This window comes from Maniola jurtina, chromosome 4 (assembly GCF_905333055.1).
Source record: "Maniola jurtina chromosome 4, ilManJurt1.1, whole genome shotgun sequence".
In the NCBI taxonomy this organism is placed as follows: Eukaryota; Metazoa; Arthropoda; class Insecta; order Lepidoptera; family Nymphalidae; genus Maniola; species Maniola jurtina.
This window is the reverse complement of record NC_060032.1, coordinates 10,276,256-10,292,636: the sequence shown is the minus strand read 5'-3', so window position 1 is coordinate 10,292,636 and position 16,381 is coordinate 10,276,256. Positions and strand designations below refer to the sequence as shown.

The 16,381-nt window shown below is 34.2% G+C and overlaps 1 protein-coding gene across 4 annotated transcripts in view; it reads right to left on the bottom strand.

The window, feature by feature from the left end:
• Nucleotides 1-7,743: 7,743 nt before the first annotated feature.
• LOC123864209 (gamma-aminobutyric acid type B receptor subunit 1) overlaps nucleotides 7,744-16,381 on the bottom strand; it is a 126,035-nt gene continuing 117,397 nt past the window's right edge. Inside the window, exons 13-17 of one of the 4 annotated variants that reach the window (XR_006795727.1) lie at nucleotides 14,553-14,809; nucleotides 12,401-12,538; nucleotides 11,816-11,891; nucleotides 9,617-9,864; nucleotides 7,744-8,478 (exon numbers count right to left, since the gene is read on the bottom strand). Coding sequence is in view for 2 of the 4 variants with exons in the window: in XM_045904484.1 (XP_045760440.1) it covers nucleotides 11,694-11,891; nucleotides 12,401-12,538; nucleotides 14,553-14,809 (593 nt within the window). In the remaining 2 variants the exon portion in view is untranslated. Of the gene's footprint in view, nucleotides 8,479-9,616; nucleotides 9,865-11,645; nucleotides 11,892-12,400; nucleotides 12,539-14,322; nucleotides 14,810-16,381 lie in introns of those variants that run through there. The other 3 variants (XM_045904485.1, XM_045904484.1, XR_006795729.1) reach the window with 3 other exon arrangements.

Genomic DNA, 16,381 nt, shown 5'->3' with positions numbered 1-16,381 from the left:
TTATAATCTCGCCGTGCCACCAACTTCGATTTTATTGGCCTATCTCCACAGGGCGATACTATCACGGCGATACGAGTGACTCTGGAGTACCTATAACGTCGCAAACTCGTCGCGTTGAGACGATATCGTCGAGTTGCGGATATACCACCACGTTACGCCACAGTTGAAATGCCCAATGAGGCGTTGTGGTCTCGTGGCGTACCGTTGCGAGTCGCGACGATACGTTGGCGGAATGTTATCGTTGTACCGTGGAGACTATGCGACGATAGTAGGACGGACTCGTCGCGACACTCTTACCCGTGGAAATGGCGCCGAATACTTCATGACACAACTAGTGTAAATTAAAAATTTATAAGGTGACAAGTGAAGGTTACAGTAACTAGAAATGAGCTGATAACTTTCAAACGGCTGAACCGATTTTCTTGGATTATAGCTAAGAACACTTTCGATCAAGCCACCTTTCAAACAAAAAAAAAACTAAATTAAAATCAGTTCATTAGTTTAGGAGCTACGATGCCACGGACAGATACACAGATACACACGTCAAACTTATAACGCCCCTCTTTTTGGGTCAGGGGTTAAATATCGGTCATAAAGGCTTATTACACTAACAATATTGTCGCGCGATAAATACCACTGACAATACCATCAATATTTCCTCGATACATAGAGAAATATTGACAATATCACAATATATGCGGATGTTCGTGATAATGTTCTTGAATCCAGCGATACCGTGTTGCTAGTGTAACATCCTCTGTTGCAAGATTAGTAGATCCCCATCAAGCTAAATTACATAGGAACATTGCAAACCGCACATTACATGACCAGTCGCACAACCGGCACAATATAGCTACCTATAGTATTAATTGTTCTGTTCAGGAATAATTATTATTAGGGCATCAGATGAAGTTATTAACATATTGAGTCCCACGCTAAAAGCTTTTTAATGTACTCACTAATCATTAAATTAGTGTTAATCACTAAATGAAAATGTATAAGTCCAAACTCGATTATCTTGCCATATGCCATTATAGAGTGTCTGTTTCCATCGTCCATATCCATAATTAGCTTCTTGCCTTATTGTTATATCGCTTTCCCACAATGCGTGTTTCTGCGGATTATCACGCAAGACTCGGACGCTTATGTCGGATGATACTCATCCTATGGTGGAACATCACGCACCGTGGGAAACCGTATAAGTATTTTTTTTTAAGGATTTTCACTATTATTTTATAGACTACCGCTTGGCTGTTATCAAACCTGACGGCAAGTTATGATGCAGCTTAAGATGGAGCTCTTGCCTAGAAGATGCCTATTCACTCTTGACTTGTACTTATAAAAACAAAGCATATGAGTTTAAATTCGACTTTAACGGTATATGTCAATCTAAATCTGACATCTCCATCATCAGAGAGCATACTTACCACGCCTACCTTAGCTGTAATGAAGATTGAAATAATACGCCCTAAAATCTGTGCAAACCAATTAACCTAAGAATGAGATAATTACTATTATGAGAAGTAAATGCTGGTAAATGAAGTAAAGTCGAAAGAATAAAAAAAAAACCCCTAAGTTTTACAACTTTAAACACATTCCGTAAGAGTAACTTAAACTAACATTTGCTGTTCTTCCCAAACTCTATGGTCACATAAATCTCCAGGGGAGACAGAAAACTGGACACTTGTAAGCCATTACTTAGTGCTGTAGATATATCTGTAGAACTCTTAGTTTCCCACATCTCTCTTGTAGAAGAATTACTTTAGGGGTAGGGGAAGTTTTGTTTGGTCTCATAAGTACCGTTAACATAGTGTATTTCTCCACAGTAACATACAATTTGTAAGCCTGACTCTTTGTCAGGGCTGCTTGCTCAGTGCCTAAAAAATTATTGAAATGCTATATTTAATAAGGGGTTGAAATTTATATTTGCACTTTTACACTTCGGTGAAGTTATGATAATATAACACACAATAAAAGGATTAAGCTGAAAAGGGAGAAATTAATTAAATAGGATTACGACCCGATTGGGCGCGCCGAGGTTAAACAAAGTTAACGCTGGTATAATTTTATATGGCGATAATAACATATTTAATAATGATTATACTAATTAAAGGTAAATTGATATAATATTGTATAAATGGAATAAAGAGGTTGAGATTTAAAAAGTTATCTGGAAAAATGATGCTTTGTTAATGAGCAGACAAGAAGCGTGAGTTGTTACAGACTTTCAGGAGTATTTTACACCGATTGCGTGGGTACTGTGCTATTTCTGAAAACAAATGGTAGTTAAAAATACATGACCACAGAGTACATTATATATACAGGACTATCGCAAATATATCGCGATATGTATAATTATACATATTATACAGGGTATTGCTGATACGCGGTCTCCACTGCAGAACACGTCTGCCCCAGCAGCCATCGGTTCGCGACAGACATGACCTGCCGCGAATTCGTTGAACTATGTCCTTACCTCTCTCTCGTCTGGCTGTACAAAGATTAGCCAATGTCAAGTTTGTAGTTATTTGTAACAAGTTAGTTAAACTATACAAGTATGGACCCCGTCTGTGCCGGCGCTCGCCGACATACGCACGGTACCCTCTTAGAGCGCTTTCCAGTCAGTTTTAACAAAAAAAACACTCCTAAAAGGCAGAACACGCCCGCCAGCTAACACCAACACAGAAGAAGTCCTTACCTTACCTTAATCCTATTATATTGTTACTTTACCTGTCTGTTACCTGTAAAGGCACCTGTTTCCTTTAATTTGGCAAGCTCAAGCACGCTCCATATAAACCAGTTCGGTTTTCATTTAAATATTAACCACCAAAGTCAATGAAATTTTGTAGACTCGTTCTATAACATATTATAGTATGTTTCCGTGGTTTCTCAGATTTCCCTACAACTTGTAGTTTCAAAGATACATACAAAATGTAGCCGTGTACTTTGAAACTACATACTTTACGGAACCACAAGTACAGATATTAATTTCTAGAGCGTGTTTACAAATTTTATTGGTTTGATCAGTTAAGATTAGAGAGAGCGTTCGAAGAAAACCATCTCGCAGTGTAAGCGCCATCAAACAGTCCTTTGCACCATTTGGTTGCCTGGAAGAAATCGCTAGGTAGCGATAAGGCCGCCAAATTGTACATACCTATCTGCCTATATTTTATTTTGCTTTGTGCCTATGTGCTTTTCTGTATTCATTTTGTGGTGTACAATAAAAGTATATTCATTTTTGTACTACTTCTAGAAAGCATAATGTCGGGAATGTCGGCGCATATCACTTTTTCTGTGTCAGGCTTTTTATAGTCCCAAATCATCTTTAAAATAAGGACTAAAATCGTACTTTTGACGTGAATTTGACACATAAAGTTAATATGGCGCGTGAAAGGTAACTTTTACGCATTATAGGTACCTTTATTAATGCTGCTCCCACACTGCAGGCACAATATAAGAGAGAATCCTTGCTTCATTTTTTAAATGCGTTCTGAAATGTAGACTTCATTAAGAAACTTATTCAAAATTGATGTCTGTCACAAACTGAGTAATTTTCTTAAAAAAACTTTGTTAGGCAAGAGTGTTTAACTGGCGTAACTAGAGTATCACTCGGGAATCTCATCAACATTGCGGTTTGTGGTTTTAAACTTCAGCCCAAGAGTCGGTTCGAACTTGCTAATAACAAGTAGTTCTAACTAAATTTAGTGTTCCCGTTTAGTTAAGAAGTTAAATCAGTTCTCGATGTTCGACTGTAGTCTGTAATCAGTGACTACGAATTCGTAGACGTAGTGTCCCAAAAACTTAAAACCAGGGTCTACAAGGGTTGACATCCATTTTTAAGGTTCCATACCCCAAAAGAAAAAAGGAACCCTTACAGGATCTGTTTGTCAAGACCCTCAATGAAATCAAAACTTATAATTAGGTACTTTCCGTTGACCTAGAATAGGAATGCCTTATTATAGCAAAAGTAAAGGGAAAAACTGTCTAACCCTACTAGAGATATAATTACAAGTACCTATTTAATTTCTATCACGAACAAGAATAATCTATCTAATGTTAATTTTAGACTTGTAGGTATGCAGACTGCCGAACAATAAAACAATTTTTTACATTTAGATCATTCAATGATACTTTATTTACATGGTTGTGAAATTTACAATTAAATCACAGAAAAATAACAAAACTGATCTCATAAAAAGCTTAAAGATTATTTTTAACTACTTAATTTCTAAGCTACCTAAAATAGTTTAGAATTAAAAAAACGCAATGCAATCAATTATAACATTTAATATTTCATTAACAAAACTTATAAAATGACGAATTGCAATCAAGTATAATGAGTAATCAATAAAATTTTAAATGTCAACAGTTTTTATATCTTATTAAAAAATTGTAACATCAACATGTTGTATTAACAAAAACTCATAATATTCTATGCAGTCAAATCTTTGACTATGGACATCTTGACATAGCAACCAAACACAAATTGTGAAAAAAAAAATTGCATTAATGAAAAAAAAATATCTGTTTTTCTTTAATAATATCATGTTATAGTCCAAAGTCGAAAAATCGCGATTGCTCTAGGTATAGGCAATCCGCAGGAATGCCGAAAGAGCATAATTAAGAAGCAATACTTCGGCTTTTGCCTAGCGAATTTTTTAGTCCATTTGCGGAGTGCCTGAATTTGCAGCCCAAAGCCGAAACTCAATTTTACCTACTCGGTTGTGGACTGGTAGTCCTGAATTATGTATTTGAGTGTCGCGCATCGCTCATCCAATTGAATTGGAACTTTGTATAGTTGGTATTCGCACTTGCGCGAGGATTTCTGTCATAGCACCATAAATGTGCAATAATGCATGTGGCGCATAAGTCGCTCAAACAAATTAGAAGAAAAAAAATCTATTGTAACGCATTCCGAAATAAGCACAAAGATGTTCTGGCACCACAAAATATACATCAAAGCTAAGGATATCCAATAATGCTACAGTAAGATTAATTAACAGCATTTTTACAACAACCATATCGAAATCTACGAGCATAAAATCTGCAATGCGAATTTTTTAGGCAAAACCTTTCAAAATTATACTAGACCATCACCTATTAATGCTACTCTGAATACAATAAAGGGAAATAAAATATACGTAGGTAGTTGGTAGCTAATTCTAAATAGAATACCCACAAATTTCGTCCAAGAAGTTAAGCTCAATTTAAAGTAACTGTAAGTAGGTACGTTAGTTTCAGTTTATTAGATTTAGTCGTCGTAAGTTTGTACCTATTCAACGCTTAATGTAAGATGGCCGCAGTTGAATAAGTCATCAAAGTACGAATACATTTTACTGCTGAGAGCTGTTGAGACCGCATTCGTAGAGTCAACCACCAACATTTAAAAACCTAGCTGGAGAGAGAGATCAATTGACTTCTAATTACTTTCTACGGCTTTCAAGTTTCATGTGTCTAAGTTTGCGACAGGTTGACATGGCAATGGTATGAGGCGGGGGGACGCCGTGCATACCCGCACGTCACCGTGTTATCCCGCACGTCACATGCGCTATCCCGCACCAGGCTAGCTCGGGGGCTGTGCGGGGCGTCCCTATCCCGATTGCAAAGTCAAACTGTCGCGAACTATACGTCATCCATACGTAACTTAGGTAGGCGTTTTCGCGAACATAAGCGTACGAATTCTTTGCACGATTATTTAACCGCCGCGATCAGTAAAAACAAATATTAAATACGTTTAGAATAGAAGGCAGTTATATAAGAAGTTCAAGAACAACCCCCATTTTGTCAAAAATGAGTTAATGAACTCTCAATTATTAGAAGATATACTGTCTCCAACAACGTAGGTAAATGCGTCTTATACTTTAACTAGAAGATGCTTGCGATTTTAGGTATCGTAAAACTCCATTGGAACTCTCTGATTTTCTGAAATAAAAATTAGCATATATCCTCCATCGTCAAGCAAGCTATCTCTGTACAAAATTTCGTCAAAATCGGTTGAGCAGATAGGCCGTGTAAATAGACACTTTCAGTAAAACGTAAAGACAGACACTAATTATTTTTTAAGGATGGATATTGACAAATCTAATTAAAAAATTACATACAATTAATTATTATTAATGTCATTTCTATCCACCTTGGTTGTGCATGATGATGAACTACCTTATTGATTTAGTGACATTAAAAATTTTGAAGGAAAAGAAAAAATTTGTAAAATTAAGTATCAGCTTGTTATAAATTCTAGAACCTATAATTAACCGATCATTTTTAAATCAAGCCTAAAAAAACATAGCAAGAAAATCAATAAACACGATCATTCTACAACTAACATAGTAACTTTTTAACTTGACTTAATTGGCAGTGCTGTACTGTGACGTATTTTATACAACTTTTAATTAAACTATCAGGTAACTGTAACTTTATAACTTTTCTTAATTTCACTACACAGAAAAAATAAATATGAGACTATTTTTGTGATACATTATTGACTATTTACATTTTTGGCATCTATTATCACTGTTATAGAGCCATTATTATATTCTATTTCAAGTAGAATGTAATATTCATGTAATTTGAAAGTGATTCATGTCCGTCTAGGAACCCACTGAGGAATTGATTTCTAAGAAAGAGGTTGCCATCGGCCGATTGAGGCTAAGCGTATGCTGATACGCAGGTGACGTAGTTCAGAGCAGTGTAAAGCAGATTTTGTAATGTATTCGAACGTACGAGCTGCGTACGCTATGGCGCGGCAGGCAAGTGCGACGCAGACATGTCTCTGTGCAGCTGTGTCGACACTGCGTTGTATTCATCATCATCATCATCATCAGCCTGTGGACGTCCACTGTTGGACATAGACCTTCCCTATAGAGCGCCACCACACCCGGTCCACAGCCTTCCTCATCCAGCCACTTCACGCCAGCCGCTTAATATCGTCGGTCTCTCGTGCTGCGTTGTAGTGCTGGCACAGATTTATGCGCGACGCATGCACGTCTATTCTTTGTACTAACTAGGAACGAGTTTTGTCAGTTGACTGAATCGCAGCATGCGCACGTGGCCTATCTCTGTTTCAACTGCCCTGCCATGCAAAACCTGTAAATACCTACTGTGCTCAGTATATGATACTTAGACTCATTTTTTATAATTTTAACAGAATTGAATTGATCTAACTGCATAATTGTAGATAGAGATGAGCTTCAAATTTATATCCAAAATCATTTAATCCAAGTGGGCCTCTGTTTTACTTCCTGTGATATGTAACATCCGTTAATGACTTTTAAATACAAATCATTTCAAGCGATAATATGTGTAAATAATATCAATTCCATTGACAATTTTTTGCAATTTTACTTCCTTGAATTGCCCGAAAAAGAAAATTATCATTAATATTTTGGTACAACATTCTCTATTAAGCACGTTATAGGTATTATAATTCGTGCACTCTGCATGGTAACGATAAATTCAACTATAAATTATTTCCTATGCATTAATGAGGTTGAAAAACCTATTACGAGACTGAATATAAAGTGTACTGGATATAAAATACAAAATTATATTATAAAATTAGGTGAAATGTAGTAATTTGTACCTACTTATTATTTAGTATCCAGGTGGCCTGTATTATTTTTTGCGCGCGACACAAATTTTATAAAATAAACATTTTAACATATTATGTCGTAGGTTATTCTCGAAAAAATATATTTAAAATAAACATTTTATCTGAAATAACAGATAACGCATTATAATGATTATACATTTTTAACGGTTGACTCATAACTTAAACTATACTGAGCAACGACCATTGTTTACAACCAATAATATTATAACTAATTTGATATTAAGTATCTGCTCTTCATAAATATTTTGTTTTTCGTAACACAATATAAGAATCTTCATATTATTTAGAGTAAACTCTTTTTATTGTTATAAATACGCTAATTTTCACAATATCGACTACGTTAATCAATCATCTATTTTTATAAGAACACTTTTATTTCATATCATCATATTTAGTATCGTTTCATTTTAAACTGTTCAGCAAAAAGTTTAGTGGTAAAGAATTAATATTATTAAGACGCCACTTTAAGACAAATTAATAGGGACAATTAAGTATGAAGTTCTCTTTTACTTGTTATAGAATTTGCAAAAGTAGGTAAGTATTAATTTCATTACCTTCAATTTCAAACTTTCACTTCAAACTTTCAATTTATCTTATCCTAAAGTAGTTAATTTTAGAAACCCCATAACTGTTGATACATAATAATATTTTGAATAAAGAATTTTTATTTAATGAAACTAATGAAAATAACTAAATCTGTAACTCATTAACTTAGACAATCAATGCAGAAGGTGGATTCACCAAAAGGTTGCGTGGCGTGTTAACAATATTATTAAATATTTATTTTGATATTAATTACTTAACTATACTTTAACAGATTAACCGCAGAATCAACGGTGCAGATTAGATCTGTTCATCTTGGACATCTGTGAAGAAAAAGTTAATCAAATTAATAATAAAACACGACATCAGTTATTTACCTCACCATATAAATTAAATATTAAAAAGCATTTAAATAATTATATTTTTTTCATCTAAGCTGTGAGCAACACATATTAAAGCAATAAATTCACCCTGATAATAATATAAGCGAAGGTATAGGTTTATTCACATTTTTAATAAGCGTTTCAAATTAAAAACAATTTTGTAATCTTGCTTTGGTTTCCAACGAAGTAAAGCCAATAAATTATTATTTACGACCAGTTACATTCATGCAAGGAAATCTCGTTACACAGCATTTCATATCAATAACAACTTCTAAAGAAAGTACCAAACAATATATAATTATATGAATCGTTTTTAATACCTGTACCTGTTATAAAATATTTTTGTTAAATAAAAATTGTTCTCGTCTCATATAAATAAACAGATAATAATAAATATTGAATATTGATGCCAGACATGACCATATTATGGCGAAATCTACGACACAGGTAATGTTATTTTGTAAATTAACATATCCATTAGTGCAATGGTGAAGTAAACTATTGGTATTATAATTTATAAAAATGTGTTTATTAGCGTTTCTTTAGTTAAAATGCCATTAATATCAATAATTGCTAGATTAAAACTATTTTTCAAATAATTATGTTTTATGGATTAAAAAATAATGTGCATGAGAAAAGCAAAATGACCCGATAAGGTTTTCCGGTTCTACACAGCTTTCAGCATATTCTTTAGTTTTTTTGCTTTAAATAATTAATAATTAAAAACTGGTACAGCAATACTTTTCGTTTTAAAGTTATTTTTGGTATAAATGATGATGAGATTAAAAATCTGTTTGATTGTGTGCTTGTGCGAAAATGTTTACGATTATATCTTAAGCTTTATCAAGACAATTCTAAAAAGTCTTCAAATTTTATTCTTTTTTAATAACTTTAGCTTAATATGAATGAACGTTACAAATTGTAGTGAAGCGAAGTATGTATGTACAATACGTGTCGGCGACGCTAGGGCGGTGCAGTGTAGGCTGAGGGGTCATGCTGGGTGATCAGGGGACTGCGACACAAATACGCACAGGGCGCTACAGGATACGGAACAACATCTGCAGCTATTTATACTTACGCAGCCTTAACACTCAGAACTCTCGACATATCGCTTGTCACAACGCCTGTTGCGACTTTATGATCTCTCTCCTCATTATTAGTCAATTTTGAAAAGAAAACATTACCAATTAACATTTTAATGGTTGTCTTTAATAATTTCAACTTAAATTATACTATATACAGCAAATATTTAGGTAATATATTTTAAATTAATGCATTTAACGAGATTTGACTGCATGAACTCTCGAACAAAAAACAATTGCGCATCTAAAAATAATAAAAATATGAATAGCGTCAACATGTACCGTTTAATGAACATGATCAATATTTAATCTATAAATAAGTAACGTTTCACATAAATCAATTATCATTCGTCAACGACATTTTCAATCTAAATCTATCTAAATTTTAATTCGTGCTAATTAAATTTTAAAGTGTCAAAGACATTCGTGTAAATATTAACATTATTATGTATGTATTAAACATTTAAAAAGCATTAATTAAAGATGTATCGTTGTTGTGATCTAATGTGATTTTGTCCATAAGACAAAGTAAGTATACTTAAGTTAGTGCCATTAGAATGGCAAGAATAGAGAATACAGCTAATGTAAGTAGGTTTTGTTTACAAACGATAACATTTTTCATGTAGTTCCCTAATCTAATAGTAATTCTAATTCAGTCTAGTGAGAGTTAAAGGTAGGGTATTTACAGTACACAAGGAAATACGTGCGAATTGTCACGGTTTGTGAGGTAGAATCCAGGCTGATGGGACATGGGGCGAGGTGGAGCCAGGTGTCAGTCAGCACGAGAAACAATAAAAGAACTTATGTCTACCGATTTAGTAAGAAGTTTAGAAATTTTTAAACTAGCGCCTTTTATTTTTTGATCATTTGATTTTTGTTTTTTTGCCAGGCCATATAATATAATTTTTAATATTGTTAGAATTGATGTTGGGTATGACGAATTACTTTGGTTATAAACAATTTATACCAATAGAGATACGGACGCAGGAAATATAAAGCTAATGACAAAATATTTTTCCTTACTTTAAAAATAATACGTGCGTATGATATTAGATAAACTTTTTATTATCAGACAAAAGAATGCTAATATTTTTAAGGAAATTAATTTAAACCAGGGAGTCACGATATGTGTTTTGAAATAAATTATGATTTGTAATGTTTATTGAAATGAACTAGTAATGCCTCTTAATTTACCTATCCTAGACAAGAAGAGGGGTGGAATCGCTAATTATAATAATAATTTTGGTAGAGAGACACAGCAAGAGACATCATTAAATATAGAAATAAGGGTACTTAAGTACTTTTCATGACCTTATTCTTAAAAGTTTAGGAAATTATAATGACATATGATCGTCAATAAAAACATGAGATTGGTTTAATAATGTTTGGTGATAAAAAAAGGAGAACAGGAATTTTGAGTAACCAATAGTATATGCAATTATAATGAGTTCCCTCAACAATTCACATTTATAAGAAAAATTCCGACCATGTCGATGATGCCTGTACGTTTATTCATTTCAATTATACGATTAGCGAATGTTTTATATTTCTAGATTTGTGGGAAGCGTTTGACACAGATCGTGTTTTTTACATGACGCGACCTATAATTTAAGTAACAATGGGCAAGTTTCAATGATGTTGTTAATATCATATTTATGGCAATGGAATTAAAATATAGATCAAAACTAATCAATCAATGATTTTTTATTAAATCCATTCAATAAATGACAGAAAACATAATTATTATTTAAGTATAAGTGCATAACGATTGCGTTTGCCACAATTGCATTTATAAAAAATGGACACTTCCCCGTAGTCAAGTAAAAGCATTTAACGGTAACTTTTGAAGGTAAGTTTGGAGACGGAGGCTCGTTAAACGAAATTATTTTTGCAAGCGCAATATTCAAGCTCCATAACTGTTTCATTTGTTTGAGATATTTTAGTGATTCTTTCATGTTTTTGTTTATAAACAAAAACATGAAAGAACTTAAGTATGAAAACTTAAGTAGAATATATTCTACTTAAGTTTTCATAAATAAAGTAGTATATTAAAAAAAATGTGAAGTATAAGGTTTAAAGGTAGCTTTCGGAGAAGTCAAGGTCGGAGACAGAGGCTCGCGAGGAGCGTGTGTAGTTGGTGGAGGTGCCGTAGTCGGAGGTGGCGGTGGCGAGGTCCGCGAGCACTGCGCCCGTACCTTGCGTTACTCCATCCGCTGCCGCCGCCTCGCGCTCTGCTAGCTTCTGCTTTAGAACACGGATCCGCTCCTCTTTCTGTAGACAACGGTACTGGTTCTGATGGCTACTCAATTTTAGAATATTCGCATCTTTTTCTAAATAATGTAATAAGTAAAAGACTGACGAACTTAGTTTAATTTAAAACTGTCAAATCTCGTGACTTTAGGTCTATGCATAATATACAAACTATCTATACATAAGGCCGCAATTATACTTGTAAGTTTTACTCACGTAAGTAGCTTACATGATCCTTACAACATTACTGTTAACATATCAGACATAAGTCTCATTTACCTCAGTATGTATTTTGACAATTATTAGTTACGGAATCTTCTTAACTTACAGGTGTAATTGTGGTCTACAATTTTAAGCTGACCTATTTATATACGTATTTATTTTGTACAATAAATGATTTTATTGTGGTCTAATATGATATTATCTTGTTCCATCCTTCCTTTGTTCTGTACAACCAAAGCTTTAGTTTTCACTAATAAAATAAGTTTGGTACTATAATTACTATTAAGTATACTAATAAACATCTTTACCTGTGCGATTAGCTTCTGCAATTCCTCATTCTCTTTGACAAGCTCCCGGTAATGCTCCTCGTCAGCCGGCGCAGATCCCGAGCCTGATCCCCGACCGCTTTCCGGCCGTTCCGTCGGGTGCCGTATAACTTCGATAACCTGCATAAAGTGTTAATAGGTATTAATTTAATGTCCAGACGAGATTTTGAATGAGTGCAAAGAGGACTCAAAGTACGTTTATTCGTAAAATTTCTTTATCGTTATGAAAAACATATCGTATTGTTCATGTATCTACCAATAACTACAGTTAAATACAGTTAATACAGTTAAAAGGACAATAATAATTGATTTCTACTAGAGAGATTTCTTCCGGCAAGCCAAGCAAAGCAGAGGAAAGCAAGCTTTCCAGCAAGTTTTAAATTAAATTTTTATAATGCTGAATATAATCTGTTTTATACAATATGCTAAGTCTAACCGAGCGGTAACCAGAAGTACCGTTCGAGATTATACTCGCCCGGGTAGACAATTTTCATGATGACATCACTGATCATTGTCGGCTGTTTCTATGATTTTTAGTCATAATTGTATTATACGTGCAACGATTTTATTTACACTTCGTCCGTGAATGCCGGCTTTAAGTTCGGTTTCATGTAATTATTTTACTATGGCTAATTTTACCATGTCCTGATCCACATTTTCTCTTACATTACGCATTAGGTAAGGTAGGTTCATTGTCCATAACATTACCTTTAAATCATTTTTTGTTAAAGGTAAATGTTAGAGCGGGCACCTAAGCAGAGAGTAGAGATGGTTCGATGGGAAAATTTTGACGATAAGTGCCAATCACATTTGATCGCTGAGCGTTTCACGTTTTATTACAGGCGTCGATGACGTCGTAACTTTAATGATATTTTCACGCCCTTAATATGGGCAACGATTTTTAAATTTGTTTCTGATGAAGGTCGTAATTATTCCCATTGAAACTTTTAGAGGTCGTTTTAAGTAATTATTAAATAATATTTTTGATAAAATCGTTTATTGAAGAAAATACGATTTAAGTTCTTATTTTCGTATAATTTTGATTTATCTCACAAATAATGACACGTGGATGAATCATGTACCTAACATGGTTACCGAGAAGATTAAACTTTAACATGAATTAAGCTTAGTAATTGTAAAGTTCAAAGGCCAAAGGTATCATTCATTATATATTTTAACACTTATTATTCTTATAAAAAAGGGTCAGAGGTATACCTTTGCTTTTTTTCAACGTGTTTACTTTACACGTAGCTAATGAAGGAGAACGTGTTTTTGCATTCATTAAAAATAATTAAAACTGAATGGAACAACGAGTACTGTACTTTTATTTATGCAAATAATAATAAAAAGTTTATTTTTGTAATACAGACTACTATAGCACAAGACGACCTGTTCAGGTGTAAGAGCCGTAAGACCTGCAAGAGCTGGAAAAGAATTAAACCCCTGAAATTGTGTGAAGTTAGCAGCAGGGTTCAGCCGCTATTAGGTGTATCAAAGAAATGGTGGTGGCCTTAGTAGCTGGTGACCTTCTTACTCATTTTTAGGTGCGTCCGATTCTGTTGGCTTTTGTCATCCTGCGGGTTTTGCTGGTATTGTGGCATTGTACGATCGTATTTATTGATAGGTAAATTATTCTCATAACAGATAATTATTATTGAAACAAAATAAAATTACCCTGGGAATAAATATGAATGCCATGCTAAGGAAACAGCAGAAGACAATCGCGAGGGAGACGAACGCAAAGGCGGCGTCTTGCTGGCTAGCGATGACCAGCGTGACAGGTCCAGTGATGAAACACAACACCACCACGTTGTAGATACTCATGCCGACGTAACGCAAGTCGTTGATCTGGCGCATCTTCACGTTGTTATAAACAATTTCATAGTAAAAAAGAATAAACTTACCTTGGGAATAAATATGAGTGCCATGCTAAGGAAACAGCAGAAGACGATCGCGAGGGAGACGAACGCAAAGGCAGCGTCTTGCTGGCTAGCGATGACCAGCGTGACAGGTCCAGTGATGAGGCACAACACCACCACGTTGTAGATACTCATGCCAACGTAACGCGAGTCGTTGATCTGGCGCACCTTCACGTTGTTATAAACAATTTCATAGTAAAACAGAATAAACTTACCTTGGGAATAAATATGAGTGCCATGCTAAGGAAACAGCAGAAGACAATCGCGAGGGAGACGAACGCAAAGGCGGCGTCTTGCTGGCTAGCGATGACCAGCGTGACAGGTCCAGTGATGAGGCACAACACCACCACGTTGTAGATACTCATGCCGACGTAACGCGAGTCGTTGATCTGGCGCACCTTCACCGAACGTGTTTCGTAAGCAAGGAACAATCCGAACACTAGCACCAAACCCTTGTACCCGTACATTACGCCTGAAACAAGATAAATGATTTAGTGATAATGTTTGGATACTTTGTTGGCATCGATAATTTTATTTATTCTCACAATAATATCTGTAGCAATTAAGTATTGTCAATTTAGGCTCATAATTTTTTCTTTGACTGCTTTGTAAATTATAAATACTTAGCATTTTTCGCTACTCTATCATTAATTCTCGGCATTTTGCCCAGAGTCTGCTTATACCTAATTCTAAAAGTTTTCAAACGGTGCTACAACTGTCATCCGACCTTCGCAATCTATAAAAAGTTCCTAAGTACGGGTTGCCTGGAAGAGATCACTGTAGTGATATGATCACCCTTTGTTTTTAAGTGTCTCCTGTATTTATATTCTTTGTAATATTATGGTTAACAATAAATATGTTTAAATAAATAAATAACAATGAACGAGTAGCCAGGTTTGGAATTATTGTTTCACTTTTACCTATGTACCTATTTATTAAAATATTTCTGGGGTTAGTGATAACAACCAGGACCAATCGCTTAACATGCGCTCCGAAACGACATCTATTCAATCGTTTAAACGTTGCTTAGCCAGTACAATCCATTGATATTATCATCATTATCTTGATCAACCGATTGCCGGCTCACTTCTGAGTACGAGTATTCCCTCTCAGAATAAGGAGCGTTAAAATTCAGTAACACTACCTACTACTTGTATAAGTATAGTATCAAATTTCAGTTTTTTTAAATTTATAATGTGTCATATGGACGTAAAAAAATAACATAATATTTACAAAACAGGTCCACTCTACATTAGCAACCTTCATTAAAACTTGGCGAGTTAGCATAAAAGAAGCGCAGCAAAATTTAAAAGATAAAAATGTTAAATAACGCAGTGGATCTGAGTAACGAATAGGTGGGGAATTTAAATTTTGTTCCCGAGCTAGGAGAGCAAATGAGATGCGGTGTACTTTGAAGGATTTTATTAATTAATGTTCTTTATTGTTCAAGAGGAAAATTTATCTTTTTGTCAAGGTAAATTTGTTCAGACGTCGATCATTGTTTAATTTAGTCTGTTATTACTGTTTATTGGAAAAGTTAAACGTTTGTAAATAGGCACTTAGGTAACAGCGTCTTATTAGATTCTTTACAGTGAATATTAAATCCGTCTTAGTTTATTTTATAAAACTGTCAATTATTATTATTTTGTTACTTTTATAGCAGGCATAGAAGTTAAATATTCAAACATATGTACAACAATACATAAACAAAATATTTAGCTATTTAAGTTTATTTTTAAGTACATATCTGTATTTTTTCTCTCCGTATGTTGCTGTGTTTTATTGCATGTTCTGTGTTTGCGCTATGGTCCCAAATAAAAGAATATTTATTTATTTATTTATGTACTAGCTGTGCCCGCGACTTCGTTCGCGTGGAATAGTGACTTTTCGGGCAGCATATTTTGAATTACATATACCGTCGTTTGGGTAGTACGTTAAAAATGTTCGCCGTGATTCTTTAAATTGACATAACTTTTTTATTTATGAACCGATTGACATGAAATAAACACTAAATGTTAAGTGAAGCTTACTACAATATATTAAT